This window comes from Podarcis erhardii (assembly GCF_964252035.2).
Source record: "Podarcis erhardii genome assembly, chromosome: 4".
Classification (NCBI taxonomy): domain Eukaryota; kingdom Metazoa; phylum Chordata; class Lepidosauria; order Squamata; family Lacertidae; genus Podarcis; species Podarcis erhardii.
In genome coordinates, this window is record NC_138508.1 from 23638225 (window position 1) to 23653872 (window position 15648).

The window sequence follows — 15648 nt, forward strand, 5'->3', positions numbered from 1 at the left end:
TTAGTACTTGGTTATATTGCCTTCAGTCCCATGGACAGTTTGGATTTGTAATTGATCTGGTGACACTCAATGACATTTTATTTTTTCAGAAATTTGAGCAGTACAGCACTAGTAAACTGAACACTTAAAAGTTGACAAAAAAATCCCTTTCATGTTAAGAGATGAAAGAAATTCCAGCTGTGGTTGAGGCACTTGGAGGCAGTAGTCTACCAAGACATGGAAGACTGATGTATGGCTTGTCCTTTAAGCAGTTACCGTATTTTTTGCACCATAACACTCACTTTTTTCCTCCTAGAAAGTAAGGGGAAATGTCTGTGCGTGTTATGGAGGGAATGCCTACGGGTGGCATGCCTACGGATTTTCCTCCTCTAAAAACTACATGCGTGTTATGGTCGGGTGCGTGTTATAGAGCGAAAAATACGGTAATTTTAACAAGTAGCTCTTTGGATCACAGCCATTTTTTACATGATGATGCATATATGACACACAAGTGCTTTTATAAAGGGATTTACTATGCATGAAGTGGTCGTTAGCCGTTTTTCATCCTGTTCCATTATTATATTCTTGGAAGTTTGCTAAAATAACATTTACATAGCTCCACACCTGTCATATAAAAAGAGTTTACAAAAACTTCGGTTTTATTGCCTAATCTTCTTTTACAGCCTGTACTACGACTCATTGGAGTCCACAGTGTAATCTTCTGTTTTCTGTATTGCAGCAAATGTCGATAAAACATGGGATCATTTCAGTGTTTTTTAAAACAAAGCCTTTAGGCTGGGTCCAGAAGGCTAGTCCTGACACTCCTGAACATCTTTTTTCCCCAAAACAAAACAGGAATTTGATGGTATCCAAGGCAGTGTGAGATGTGTGTTTTTGACTTAATGAGATTTAAGTCCCAAATAAGTATGCCTAAAACTGGGGCATCAGAGTATGCTTGTATACTGATAAGGCTGAAAGTCACTTTACTGTCACATTGTAAAAATCCAGATTAGAGCAATACCTTTCTTACGCCAAAAAAAGTTCACAAAATAGTGTGCAAGCTTGCATGTTCCCCAGAACTCTTCACCAGACTAGTTGGGGGAGAGAGTGGTAAGCAAAGCAACTTTATTGCCAGTTCATGTTTGGTTTGTGCACTTTTGTGTAAATTGTTTTTCTCGTTTGGTGCCTCTTTTGTGTGCATGTTGTGTTGAGAACTTGTTTTGCCATTGTACATTTATGGCAGTGGGGAGCAATAGTGAATGCTTCCTCTTCAAACAAGGTAGCTCAGTCGGTGAAGCACGAGACTCCTAATTTCAGGGATGTGAGTTTGAGTCCCACGCTGGCTAAAAGATTCCTGTGTTGCAGGGGGTTGGACTAGATGACCCTTGTGGTCCCTTCCAATTCTACGATTCCATCCCAACCTAAACTGTCTACATCCCTGCCTACTGTGTTCAAAGCACATTTGAAGCACATTCCTTCCCTCAAAGAATTCTGGGCACTGCAGTTTACTCTTCCCAGACCTACAATGCCCAGCGCCCTTAACTAATTACAATGCCCAGAATTCTCTGAGGGAAGGAATGTCCTTCAAGCGGTTCGCTTCGATGCTGGGAACTGCCAAGCCCCTCCCTCTCAACCAAGGATAGTGTGTCTCTTCCTCGCCCTTTCCCCAACCTCTACCCCTTGTCCAATGAGCGCCGCTTATTAATTCCCACGCCCCCTCCCTCGCCAATAGCAGTGCTCTCTAATAGCCACGCCCACTCCTCTTCAGGCTCCAATAGGATTTTATCTCAACTTTGACGCGCCCTCCCCCTCCTCAGACCGGAGGCGCAGGAATCGAGGGCCGGGGATTAAACGGCGGGTCCGCCCTTGGGCTCCTATTGGCTAGGTCAAGGGGTGGGCGTGCCCTTCTGAAGGTGACGGCGGCGGCTCTCGCGCTGCCTCGGAGGTCCGTTGCTGAGGCAGCTGAAGGGGTTCTGAGGGCGACTGCTGGTGCTGCGGAGGCCGGCGCAAGAGCGAAGATGTTGGGCGGGCGGCAGGTGCCGAGGACGCTTCGGGTGAGGAGGAAAAAACTAGGCCAGGCCCGGTGGGGGGGGCGGGTTTGGTTATGGAGGTCCCGCTTTCTCCTAACGCCTTCCTTTGTCCTCCGCGCTTCCCCTCAGGGACGGCTGAGCCCCCTGAGGCACAGCGGGCTAAGCGGCGAGCCCCGCCTCCCTTCGCCCTTCCCTGCGTCAGCGCCGCGTGCCTCTTAGGCCGGGCCTGCGCGCATGCGCCAGGACGAGCCCACCTGAGGTGGCAAAGTCTTGCTTGCATGGAGCGAGCCAAGGAGACCCGTGTTCGAGCGCTCTCCTCTATTTTCTCTCTCCTAATAAATCCTTCCTGAGAAACGCTGATCTTATTGTTGTGGCCCCCGAGTTTTGCTGCCCTTTAAAAAAAAAAATGTTTTTTTAAGGATGTCTCTCTGTGCATAATGTTCCAAAGGTGATTGTCTTCTCCTATACTGAAGTGGTAAACTCCCAAACTCTTGCTACGTTTCAATTCTAACACACACACACAGAGAGTGTAGTGGGAATCAAGCTGCTGCAAGGTCACTTCACTTCCCGTCCACTTCCCCCGTGACTGCCTGCTTTAAACCTTTAATGTTGTTAACTGTTGCATTTTAAATAAAAAATAGGGTTTTATTCTGTGGTAGCATTGGCACCTAGCGTCATGGACATTTGCCAGGGTCCACTTGAGAGTCCCATGGACTGCAAGAAAATCAAACCTATCCATTCTGAAGGAAATCAGCCCTGAGTGCTCACTGGAAGGACAGATCGTAAAGCTGAGGCTTCAGTACTTTGGCCACCTCATGAGAAGAGAAGACTTCCTGGAAAAGACCCTGATGTTGGGAAAGATGGAGGGCACAAGGAGAAGGGACAATGGAAGATGAGATGGTTGGACAGTGTTCTCGAAACTACCAGCATGAGTTTGACCAAACTGTGGGAGGCGGTGGAAGACAGGAGTGCCTGGTGTGCTCCATGGGGTCACGAAGAGTCAGACACGACTAAATGACTAAACAGCAACAACTCCAGTCCTTGCACAAGCAGACTCTGCAAGTTCGCTTGTGGGAGGCAGAAGCTAATGACTGCAGCAGTATCATTGTCTGGGTACTCAAGTGGCCACAGGTGCTGGAGATGGGAGGCCCACGGAAGACAGCCTGCCCAGCACCCCCAATAATCTGAAGTTAGTCCTGCAATTTACATGCTACTGTATCTGTAGGCAGGGCCTAATTCTTGCCCTGTGCTTCCCCTCTTAAAGGTAAAGGAGCTCTCTGGAGCAGAGACAGCCCAATATATACTTTGTTGCTTGAAACAAAAAAGCCAATCAGCAGATCTGCTTTCCTCTTTCTGCAAATGAACATGAGGAGGTATGGTCCATCAGAAGATCTCCTGTGTAAAGGGTCATCTACAGGAGAACCTCCTGGTGGAGTTTGCCTTTTTTGGATAAAATCTTCCCTCCATTCTGCTGTCCTCAATGATGCTCAAAATCTGCTGCTATGGTGGTTGTCTCATGGTGTTTATGCATCTAATATCATTCATAAGTTATGTTTGTATCAAGGAGCAATGGCCCCTTTTAAAACAGCACTCCTCTGGAGCACACATGGAAGCTGCTAAAAACAATAAACCTGGATCCTCATCTTTATGTGCGACTGCTTACTGTGGCAAAAGTTATCTAAATAGAGAGGCTAAAACAGAGATTAAAAACTGCTGTGTGTCTGTCAGAGTTTGTTAACCTAAATGGGCTAAAGGTTATAGGATCAAAAGGGTAAATTACCAAATAACATAGCTCAGCATCACTGACTTGTTTTGCAGTAGGATTGTACAATATTGCAATATTGTTTAACTGACAGTTATTTTAAGCATCAGGATTTTTGTAAAGGTATATTGCTTGAAAATTCTTCGCAAAGTTATGACAGTTGTTGTTGCCCTTTTCTGCCTATTCACTTCTGGAAGTACCGTATTTCAAAGAGTAGCAAATGCTGCTGCTGCTGCTGCTAAGAATAAGAATAATTCTAAAGCTTCAGAGTACTAAGAAAAACAAACAAGTGTATTTAAGTAGCTTGTTTAAAATATGTCAAATGGAAAAACACAATATTTTTGAATCCGTAAACCAGATGTTTTTGCACTTACTGAAAATAAACTCTTTTTTCAGATGTTAACTTATGCAAGCAGAGGCTACTCATCACAACGTGGCTTAAATGTAAGTACCAATCGTAATAGGACTTCAGGTATTTGCGATGGCAATACCATACTTTGCCCAGCTGTGTGTCTGTCACACAGACAGCGCTTCTCCGCTGTTCCCGGACCTGTCTTGAAGACTTGCGGTGGGAGGAAGGTTTTCCTCCCCACCGCCAACATTCAGAAGGCTGTTCTGAAGGCTGGCGGTGGGAAGAAAAGCCCTTCTCCCCCGCCAGCCCTCAGAAGAGTTCCCCGCAGAGCTCTCCAAGCTGCGGATAGCAGCCTGCTGCCCCTATCCGCAGCTTGGGGAGCCCTGCGGGGAAGTCCTGCAGAGCTCCCCAAGCTGCAGATGTCTGCCCCGCGCGAGGGGCGCTCTGCTTCAGAGCGCCCCTCGCGCCCGGCAGCAGGCTGCTATCCACAGCCTAGGCAGCCCTGCAGGAACTCTTCTGAAGGTTGGCGGCGGGAGAAGGGCTTTTCTTCCCACCGCCAGCCTTCAGAAGGCTGTTCTGAAGGCTGGCGGTGGGGAGAAAAGTCCTTCTCCCCCTGCCAGCCTTCAGAAGAGGTCCGGGGACAGACTGTCCCCGGACCTGGTCTGAAGGCAGTCTCCCTAGGAACGCATTAATTGATTTTCAATGCATTCCTATGGGAAACCGTGCTTCGCAAGAAGAAAAACTCGCAAGAAGAAAAAACTTGCGGAACGAATTAATTTCGTCTTGCGAGGCACCACTGTAGATGCATTTTCGTTTTAGGAAGAACTATTGGTACCAATGTAAGCTCTCCTGATGGGGCTGATAGTGGCCAAGGGAGGAGAATTTTCACTGGGACCACAGCCTAGGGCAGAGTTTTCCGAACTTCATGTTGGTGACACACTTTTTAGACATGTATCATTTCACAACACAGTAATTCAGTTTTACTAGCAAACCAGAGGTTAAACTAACCCCTTCCCAGCATTCGCGCGACACACCTACACACTGCAGCCGACACACTAACATGTCTCTACATATAGTTTGGAAAGCTCTGGCCTAGAGGCTAAGAGTTAAATTGGATTTGCTGCACACCACAGCCTGACAAAACACTCTACCATTCCACACTTTGATTAGGAATTAAAAAGCAGTGCATTCAGCATCCTACCTAGTCTGGCCCTAAGAATGATACATGTCTATGTGCATACTTGAAAAGGTTACCTTGCTGCATGCATCTGATAAAGTGGGTTCCTATCCAAAAAGTTGTTGTTGTCAAAGTGTGTGCCATAATAAATAGATTCTAGGATGCCATAGAATTTTGTTGTCTCACTGCTGCAAATAACTTGTGCTCTCTTTTGAAATTGTCTAAGTAGACTGCCTATAATTTGGCCTACATGGGTTGTTACAGAACCTGCAATGTAGTTTCCCCCTCTCTCAATGTTTTCCAGCACTAGATAATGTTATTTCTATTATCATGCTGTCTGATCCACCTACTCACTCTCTGGCAAAAAAAGAATAAGTAGGAAGTTCTCTGTATGTCTTATTTCCTTTAATTATCAGCAGTTGTACAGCCTTCTTGCTAAGATATAGCAACATATTATCTTTGAGTAAAGAGACATACCAATTCAGTGGCGTAGCGTGGGGGGTGCAGGGGGGGCCGGCCGCACCGGGCGCAACATCTGGGGGTTAGGGTTAGGGGGCGCAAATCCATGGGTTAGGGGGCGCAAATTACTTGCCTTGCCCCGGGTGCTGACAACCCACGCTACGCCACTGTACCAATTAACTTATTTTATTTTTACATTTATATCCTAGCTTTCCTCCTAGGAGTTCAAGGTGGTTCTCCGTCAGTTTCATCCTTGCAATAACCCTGTGGAGTAGGTTAGGCTGAGAGACTGTGGCCCAAGTTCACCCATCAAGTTTCATGGTTAAGGGGACTAGAACCCTGGTCTCCCAGGTCCTAGTCTGATACTCTAACCACTACACAACCCATCATACAGGAATAACCAGATGTTTCTGGAGCATACACTTACTTCGATAATGGCTAAGTCTCACCTTACTAATTAAAACAGAACTTAAGACTTGAGAATATACCTTTCTGTGGGTAACTCATAATCGTTGCAATGGTTTTGTTTGTTAGGAAGTAGTAATTGTAAGTGCTGTCCGGACACCCATTGGCTCTTTCCAAGGATCCCTTTCATCACAGCCAGCCACTAAACTTGGTTCCATTGCAATTAAAGGCGCAATTGAAAGAGCAGGTAAGTCCAGACTCTGCTCAGAAGGTTTTGTGGAACAGGGTGGGATGGGGATGGATTGTTTGAAAAATCTCTTCTGATCCAGGTTAAATAGCAGCTAGTGTTTGTTGTAATCACCCCTTGCCACTTTGCTATTATGCTGCGACAAGTTAGCCACTAGGTATTCATGCTGTTCTTTAAAGAAATCAATTATGCATGTGCCCAAGGTGTATCTGTAAAGTATGTCATCCTTTTTAAAGCATGTCACACTCGGTCTGCTTTTGAGCAATTCTTAGTCCTCCATTGTCATTACTCTGCTACCCTCTCCCCTGGTTTATTCTCAGTTCTGACATGGTTCAAGGATGATTTATTGCAAACATGTCCCATTTTCAGTTTTGGCCATTTGCATTCAAGTGAGTAACCCAGGGACTAAAGCAATGGTGATCAAATTTGTACAGCAAACATTGTGCTAAGCTTGCAAAAAAGTACCTGCTCTGCACCACTTCACAAGTGGTTTTGCGTAGAGGTTCTGAGCTAAAAGCAGGGAGAGCTGCAATCTAGATGAGCTTTTTAAGGACTTAACTTTGCTCCTCAGTTTTGTCCATAAACAAAAGCTAAGTGGCAGCTTCAGCATCTATTTCATTCTTCTTACCCAGATGTTTCTTTTCTCTCTCATTCTATGAGCATATTATCACTTTATGCTTGGAAAATGCCTTCTCTGATTTTTGCCATTAGGTATCCCTGCACAAGAAGTGAAAGAAGTCTACATGGGCAATGTTATTCAAGCTGGACAAGGACAAGCTCCTGCAAGACAAGCAACCCTTGGTGCAGGTACCAAAACTGTTTTATGGCTCATGACGTCTTAGGGCACAAGTTGTAAATCCAACAAGGCATGAGTAGATTTCCTTTCATGCAGTGGGACTTCTTCTCCCCACACCTGCAGCTCCTTCAGAGCCCGCTGAATCAGGTCCAGTGGGTCTCCCAAACCTCTAGAGTAGATTCTGAGGGTGTTCAGGGAGCTACAGTGGGGGAGAAGGTGAAGCCTTTTTCACTAGCACAGAGATGACATTGGATACAACCCTCAATGAGTAAGATTCACCGCTAAATTATAAAACAGGTAAATAACTGAGAAGTACGATTCACATAATACTCAACAAATTAATCTGAGTTTGAATTTTAATCTGAATCGGCCTTCTGTTTTCTTCAAACTGCCATAATCAGAACTGGAACATTTTTTGAGTTACCTTTTCTTCTTTTTCTTCTTCTGTACTTTCACTTCAGCCTAGTGTCCTTAGCATATATGGTGGTGGGGAGGTAATATGTTGCCTAATAACATGCTGCTAGTTTTCTGATGTGGTGAAGTCAAAGGGTTGAATCCCAAAGATAAAATGTTATGAATGGAAGGAACTACCGGAGATGTCAGGAATGGTCTTTCATCTTTATAGAACTGAGACTAGTATGAGAGGATGCTACTGGTCTGAAAAACACATGGTATCAGGAAGTCAGTGGGATTCTTTGGCATGAGTTCCTTTTTAATTGATTAAAGCAACTTGATATATTCCATATATGCAGCTGGCTGACAATTCTTTTAAGTTCATTTTTATTTTAACTTGGCTCAGGTTTACCAGTTTCTACTCCTTGCACGACTGTCAACAAAGTTTGTGCCTCTGGAATGAAATCTATTATGCTGGCAGCACAGAGTCTGGCATGTGGGAGCCAGGTAGGAGAGTCAGTATATTCAGAAGACTTGTAAATACGTGGAAATGTATAATCTCTTAAATAGGCTAAAAGCAGCTGTTTCTAAGAGCAAATTTGCTGGAATCCTTTTGTATGCCTCTGAGAGCTTCTGCTCTTGCAAGATCTTTAAAAAGGAAGTGTGTCAGAGAGATTTCTTGCCAACTGTACCAAACCACACTGCTTTGATTATTGTGCTGGTATGTCTTCAGTATCTGACTTGTCTATGTTATTTCCTGTAACTTTCCAACAGTTTGACTTAAGCCCCGAAGGCACACTCTTCCATTCTCTCCCAATACAAACTATTAACATTTTATATTAAATCTACACAATTTTGGGGGGGACATCAAAAGGATATGCAACATGAAGATTAGCATAACCAGTGGGTGGAAAATTAACAACTATCTGTGTGACTATCTGAGGAATTTTATAAATTATTTTATTTATTTATTTAATAAAATGTATACACTGCTTGTTTTTCAATATATTAAAAAAAACCTCAAAGGAAAGGAGACTCCATGGCCCTCCAGATTATGTCAGACTAAAATTCCCATTAGCCCAGGCAGCATGGCCAGTGGTCAGGAATGTTGGGAGTTGTAGTCCAACAATATTTGAAGGGCTACAGGTTTCCCATTCCAGTGTTTGTTATTGTGTATGTACCCTTTTGATTGTATGACGAATTGCATTGCAACTTTTTGCCTAATGGGAGACTCAAAACATCATTTAGATCTGAGCCAAGCAATTCAAAGGTGTGGGAGAGAAAGTGAAAGATGAAGGAACCTTTTTCAGGGTTTTTATTTTTCTTGCAGAGGTCATAGTGGGCAGGAAAATCAGTATGCCAACTCTGGGCCTGGCATATTTGCCCCCTTTTTTTGAGGGGGGGCATTCTGGGAGAATGGAGATTCTGTTGAGAGAGGGGGAAATCTGCTGTATCCTAGGCCTTCCCAGGGACAGTAGTATTGCACTCTTCAATATTTTGTTTTCATCCTCCTTGTAATTTGGAAAAAGCTGTATATAATTTGTTGAAACAGGACGTGATGGTAGCTGGTGGAATGGAGAGCATGTCTAATGTACCCTACACAATGGTCAGAGGAGCAACGCCTTATGGAGGAGTAAAGCTTGAAGACTTGATTGTAAAAGATGGCTTGACAGATGTTTACAACAAAATTCACATGGTAAATACAGCTTTTAATGTCTTGCAAGTTTCGTGGCAGCCTATTTTTGTTGTTCTGTTGTTTTTTTAAAAAGTTCTCGTGGCAAATAGGATGTTCAGATACTTTCCTGATCAAAAGCCTACAATTGTTGAGTTTAGGAGCTACCCCCGCCACCAATGCAATGGCCAATCCAGGAGATCTTTTATTTGTTTAAACACCATCTGTCCCTGGATAGTGAACTTATGGATATGCAAAATAAAAATAAAAAATAAAAGTCTCCACCCAATCTATAAGATATCTGCAACTGAGAAAGGAAAGGAACTGAAAACACTGTGTGTGCAATTGCACAATATTAGGGTTTTGTTCATAGAATTTTCTGGCGAAATGTCCTGGAAAATCCAGACTTATGGCAGCCCATGCTGACAGTGTTAACAAGCCATTTTTCCCCTCAGAAATGTCAAATTTATTTTTGCTCAACCACCTTGGGCAAAACTTAAAAATGCTCAAATAGGTGAACTGCTTTTGATCAGCTAGAAACTGTTGCTAGGAGATTCTGGATAAAACTCTGACTGTACAAGCTTATCTAGTCCATATAGACCATAGGATTCTGGACAGAGTTTACAATCTTGTGAAGGTTATCTGAAAGGTCGAGAACTTTGACCCAGAGAGGAATCTAGAGGGTTTTTTCCAAGTTCACCCACCCCATCCCCAAATTAGTATTTGATAACAACTAGTGTTAACAGCTTTAAACATTCTGTGACTGTTTGTGGTAAAAATTACACACATATAAAAGTCTGCTTATAAGGTATGGGAACCCTGAGCCATGAGCAGCTAACTGTTGGGAAATCAGGACTACATTTCTGTTTCAAACTTACTTGAGTCCATCTCATGCCTTGTTACACTGCCATTTCTACTGGGAAATACGCTCAGTATATATTACCCCTGCTATGCAAAAATCTCCAAATGAATCCGAACTTCAGTATCTAAAATCCCTGGTAGAGGACAGGAATCCTGAGATCACATTAAGGGTAGCCAAATTCTGTGCGATTGCCATAAAACGTAGGGAACAAACTGTGCTATCATAATGATTAAGGCCTTAAATGATAATTTTAGGTTATATTTTAGTGACTAAGTTTTAATTTATATATATTTTAACTGTTGCTGTAACTGTATTGTCCCTGTTATACCTAATTGCAAATTCAAATGTATCCCTATCTGTTTTATGACTTCCTTGATATTGTATGTGGACTGGAACTAGTCTGTGACCAAAATGATAAATTCATTCAGGTCTATTTCTTTTTTTAAAAAAAGATTTAAGCAGATTTAATCCACTTCAGTTGTTCAAACCTAAACTTCCCGGTAAGCAGTTGAATACCCTTTTGTAAACTACCAATAGTCTGGAGATGACGCTACTGAATCTAATGGGATTCAGAATTTGTGAATACATACCAAAATCTTATGCCTAAGATTTCAGCAATGCTGTTGAATTTAGTGCGATTGGCACTGTGGTGTGTTCAGGCTGGCAGTCTTAGTAAATTAAGAGATGATCTGGTTCATCTCTGGTGTTTCATTTGCATTCAGAGTGAGAAGTCGGGGAAAACAGGATGATACAGGAATCCCCACATGTACATGCAAAATGATTTGATCAGTTTCCTAAGGCTGCAGCCCTGAACAGTTATGTCACTTAGGCTGCAGCCCTACTTTGAAGTAAGTTCCATTTAGCGCAATGGTAGGTTCACCTTTAAATGTGAATAGAATCAAATTTCTCCCCCATCCCTAGTTATCCCATGACCTTTGCTTAACACTCAGAAACCACAAACGGCCTTTCTTCATGCTGTTTCATTGGAAAAGCTAGCACAGATTGTTTCAGGCAGCAAACAAACCAAGAAGCTTGTGAGTTGCATGGTTTTTTGTTTGTTCCCAATGTCTAACAGAGTCACAAATGAAATGGGCAGTTTCATTTCAGTTGGTTTAAATTTATTCATTCATACTTGAGTCCATTAAACTCAAAAGTGGGGATTTTGGCGATGGCACAGCTGATCTACACAAACGTGTCCAGTTTTTAAAATGACTTTCAGTGATTTCCTGTCTGCCTCCCCAGGGTAATTGCGCAGAGAATACTGCAAAGAAGTTTACTATATCACGGGAAGATCAAGATGCCTATGCCATAAAATCTTACACCAAAAGCAAGGAAGGTTGGGAGTCGGGAGTTTTTGCAAATGAAATTGTCCCAGTTACTATTTCTCAGAAAGGTAGTATAATTTCATATATAATACCTCCCCACCTTCTGTTTTATGATAAACTATGTACAGAAATGGTATAAAATGTTGTATGCATTCTGGCAAACGTAACTTGTCTATGAAATGAAGACTGAACATATTTTGTTTCTTTTTGCTGAAATAGAGACCATTTCTGTTTACACCCCATCCCCATATTAAGCTTTTTGTGTTTTTTGATCTTCCAAGCTGAGGTTTGAGTTTTCTTTCTGTGTCCCCCCCCCCAAAAAAAAAAGTTTTGTGGCCTGCTGGGAAGCCTATCTGCCTTTCTTCCCTTTCACAGGAGGCTTAGGGCAGTGATGAAGCAAGAAATGAGACAATGATTTGAAGTATGCTTAACTGCAGCCTTTGCATGTTCTGCTGTTCCTTGTGAAATTAGGGAGTGCCAGCTGTCTAGCCACAAAGAAGTCTGAAACTGTTTAACTAAATAAAGTCTTATTTTAGGGAAACCAGACACAGAGATTAAAGAAGACGAGGAGTACAAGCGTGTTGATTTCAGTAAAGTTCCAAAACTGAAGGCCGTTTTTCAGAAAGAAAATGGTAAGCTTGGAAAAAGTGATGCCTGGTTTTTAATGTAGTAAAAGCTGGCCAGATTGCATTTTTTATTTAAACATACCTGCATTTCCTTCGGTGAAATGGTTTATATGGATGTGTGTTTTGATATAATGCCAGCCTTGTTGAATTTGAGTTGCTGTATGTTGTGTAGCCAGTGTTTTGAATATGGATTGACGTAGGCTGGAATTTAGGATGTTACTGAGGAATGCACTATATTCACATTGCTGCCTCTTTCAGGAACAGTAACTGCTGCCAATGCCAGTACATTGAATGATGGAGCAGCTGCATTAGTACTGATGACTTCAGAAGCAGCCAAAAGGCTGAATGCTAAACCATTGGCTAAAATAGTAGGTAAGAATCTTCTTGACTTTCTAGTGAAATGTTGAGAAATGCTTGATCCTGACAGATAATGGGTTAGACTGACTTTGTTTTAGGTAAGGTAAAGGGACCCCTGACCATTAGGTCCAGTCGTGACCGACTCTGGGGTTGCGGCGCTCATCTCACTTTATTGGCCAAGGGAGCTGGCGTACAGCTTCCGGGTCATGTGGCCAGCATGACTAAGCTGCTTCTGGCGAACCAGAGCAGCACACGGAAATGCTGTTTACCTTCCCGCTGGAGCGGTACCTATTTATCTACTTGCACTTCGACGTACTTTCAAACTGCTATGTGGGCAGGAGCTGGGACCGAGTGGGAGCTCACCCCGTTGCGGGGATTCGAACCGCCGACCTCCAGATCGGCAAGTCCTAGGCTCTGTGGTATAACCCACAGTGCCACCCGCCCTTTGTTTTACTTAGCCTTTTATCAGCGGGTTAGGTTGAAAGGACTGCTTTTTAACTGAATGGTGCAGTCATAGCTTGACAATTTGTCAAACTTGAGAGAATTCAGGGGCCTTTGGGATGTCACAGCTGTTCCTCTAACACTGCCATGTTTACATCTTTTAAAAGCAATAATATCCAGAATTTTGCCAGAGGCTGTAAGCAACTATTGCAGGTACTCTAAATGCTGCTATGTATACCAATAATGACATTTTTCCTTTCTGCTTCACATTTGCTCTTTTGCAGGTTTTGCAGATGCTGCTGTTGATCCTATTGACTTTCCAATTGCACCAGCACATACAGTTCCTAAGGTAATAATTTTATAGCATTCCCCTACCTTCAAATTAAAATCTTCCTCAAGGCAGGCTCTCATATTTATCACAGTACGTCAAACAGTAATACTTATACTTCAGAAGTATTCAGAATATTGGATAATAAGACTTAATGCCAATCAAACATGGAAGGTTTCTTAGAAAACTTCTGCCAAAATCATAATGCAACTTGCCTCTGAATCTTCTCATTAGGTTTTTATTTCTGTTGGCCTTTGTACTTTTATTTTCCGTTTTGGTGTTCACTACCTACTGATAACAAAGTGGTTTTTTAAAATGGACCTGAAAAGCAAAATATATTTGAGTAAAACGTAAATGTTAGCTGACATTTCTCAGCAGCACTGTAAGTAATTTAAGTAGACAATTAAATAGGTGTTACTCCAGTTGCTTTATTGCTTGAAATCTACATTTCACTCTTAGGTTAATGCTGGTATTTTAGCATTGTGAAACACTGAACTATTTAGTTTGTTAATATTGAATTCTGAAGTATCTCAGACCTTAGATTTGATCAGAAACTGGTACACATGGATTTCGTAATACAGGGACTGGGCTTATTTTTTTCTAGAGAAAGTTTGCTTGAATCCTGACTGCTGTAGGCAGTGGTAATTGTTAGAATTTTTTTTCACATGACTTGTGGCTTCAAGTCAGTTGAAATGTTTATCTTTATGGTTGGATGTCTCTTGAACTACAGTCCCAATTGTGCCAGTGACCCATCTTATATCTCAATTAAAACAGAAGGGGAAGAACCATCAGACCCTGTTGGTGATATTATCTTTTATCTATGTGTTTCTGTCTTTTTTCAGATACTTAATCAGACAGGTCTAAAAAAGGAAGATATTAAAATGTGGGAAATTAATGAAGCATTCAGTGTTGTTGTCCTAGCCAACATTAAAATGCTAGATGTTGATCCGCAAAAGGTGAACATTCATGGAGGAGCAGTCTCTTTGGGACATCCAATTGGGTAAGTGAAGTAATACATTTGTTTGCACAACAAGAAGAAATTTGTATCTGACCCTCCCCTCCACAGCAAAGGCAAATAGTTAGTTATTATAGCTTTGGTAACAGTATTTAAATGTAAGAAGGCAGAAAGCATTCCTAGTTCTGATGTGTAAATTTACTTGACATGGTGCATTTTAAGTGCTTGCTCTTGGTACTTTTAAACATGCCTACTCTTATTTAAACTAAAATTATTAATAGTTTGCAATATTCTAAGTGCCCTGCTTCATAATCCACTAGGAAATAAGATTAGGCAATGGTGCAGAGGAAGTATTAGTCCTGTAAAAAATCCAACTTCAAACCATCAACACCCTCCTTAACATTTATTCTGTTTGGTAGTGTCTTAATCAATTGATGCAGTAGACACAATAGATTTGGAAAATCTCAACCATGATAACTGAAAAAGTTGTCTCCGAGTCTTGGGACCCACAGATCAGTGCATCTAGTTTGGGAACAGGGCGGCTGGGAAAGACCTAAGACAATGAAGAGTTGTTGCTAAGCTGGCCAGTTCTGTATTAGACAGACCTATAGAAAAGTTTATTTTGGATACTTCTTCCCTATTGATTTCATTCCCACGTCCTCTTTTCCCACATCTCTTGCCTTCCCTCTTGGCATAGTTTCATCCTAACTCATCCTCCAGGATGCTCAGTGGTGCGTGGTTGTCATAGATTAGCACATGCATGAGACAGGTCTGTCACAAACTACTTACCTCTAGTACTACTCTCTTATGCTTCAGCTAGATATTATTTAGCACTATGCTGATTCTAAGGCATGGGCTGAAAAGCTGATTTATGAGGTTAAGCGCTAACCTTTTTGCCAATCTATACAACTCAAAACTTAACTAGGGTGCTTTTTCTGTTTTAGGATGTCTGGAGCAAGAATTGTTGTTCACATGGCTCATGCATTGAAGCAAGGAGAGTATGGCCTTGCTGGAATCTGTAATGGAGGTGGAGGCGCATCTGCGATACTAATCCAGAAACTGTAGACTCTAATGGCAAGCCTTAAGGCTCAACTGTCAAATGGCTGTTACAACTATTTATGGAATTGCAGCGCAGACACCCCTGCCCAAGCTCAGTCTATCATTGTTTTTAAAAAAACACAACTATTTTTTTTTTTTTACTATATATCCAGTGCAAGTGGTTTTTTTATACCATAGGGACTATAAAATGTGGGTTAAACTTCAATCAAAGACAATAAAGACTAAGTATAGTGGCTGGCTACTGTGGAAGTTTCATTATGTTTTATAATTTTTTTAAAAAATGGCTGTCACAAATCCCTGCTCACACTTACCTTGGCATTCAGACTATTTCCCTGTGCCCTAAGGAACGTGCAGTCCTCCAAGTCATGAAAGAAGTTTTTGTGTCTTTTGGCTTGGATAAGACAGAGCCCTGCACAGCCCTTG

General features: G+C 42.2%; 1 protein-coding gene across 1 annotated transcript; it reads left to right on the plus strand.

Moving 5' to 3' along the window:
* The first annotated feature begins 1866 nt into the window (after positions 1–1866).
* On the plus strand, positions 1867–15460 carry ACAT1 (acetyl-CoA acetyltransferase 1). The gene is made up of 12 exons (XM_081860578.1): positions 1867–2033; positions 4168–4215; positions 6294–6411; positions 7123–7218; positions 8007–8107; positions 9153–9296; positions 11377–11527; positions 11996–12091; positions 12344–12457; positions 13168–13232; positions 14054–14211; positions 15111–15460. The coding sequence occupies exons 1-12, from the start codon at positions 1998–2000 to the stop codon at positions 15229–15231; spliced, it is 1248 nt and encodes a 415-aa protein (XP_081716704.1). The 5' UTR covers positions 1867–1997; the 3' UTR covers positions 15232–15460.
* Positions 15461–15648: the final 188 nt, after the last annotated feature.

What these genes read in the sequence shown, in the direction of transcription:
- ACAT1 (XM_081860578.1), top strand. Translation starts at nt 1,998, where the DNA reads ATGTTGGGCGGGCGGCAGGTGCCGAGGACGCTTCGG. An exon ending in ACAAGCAACCCTTGGTGCAG is followed by an intron (nt 7,219 to 8,006) that starts GTACCAAAACTG and finishes AACTTGGCTCAG; the next exon opens with GTTTACCAGTTTCTACTCCT. An exon ending in CAGCACATACAGTTCCTAAG is followed by an intron (nt 13,233 to 14,053) that starts GTAATAATTTTA and finishes GTCTTTTTTCAG; the next exon opens with ATACTTAATCAGACAGGTCT.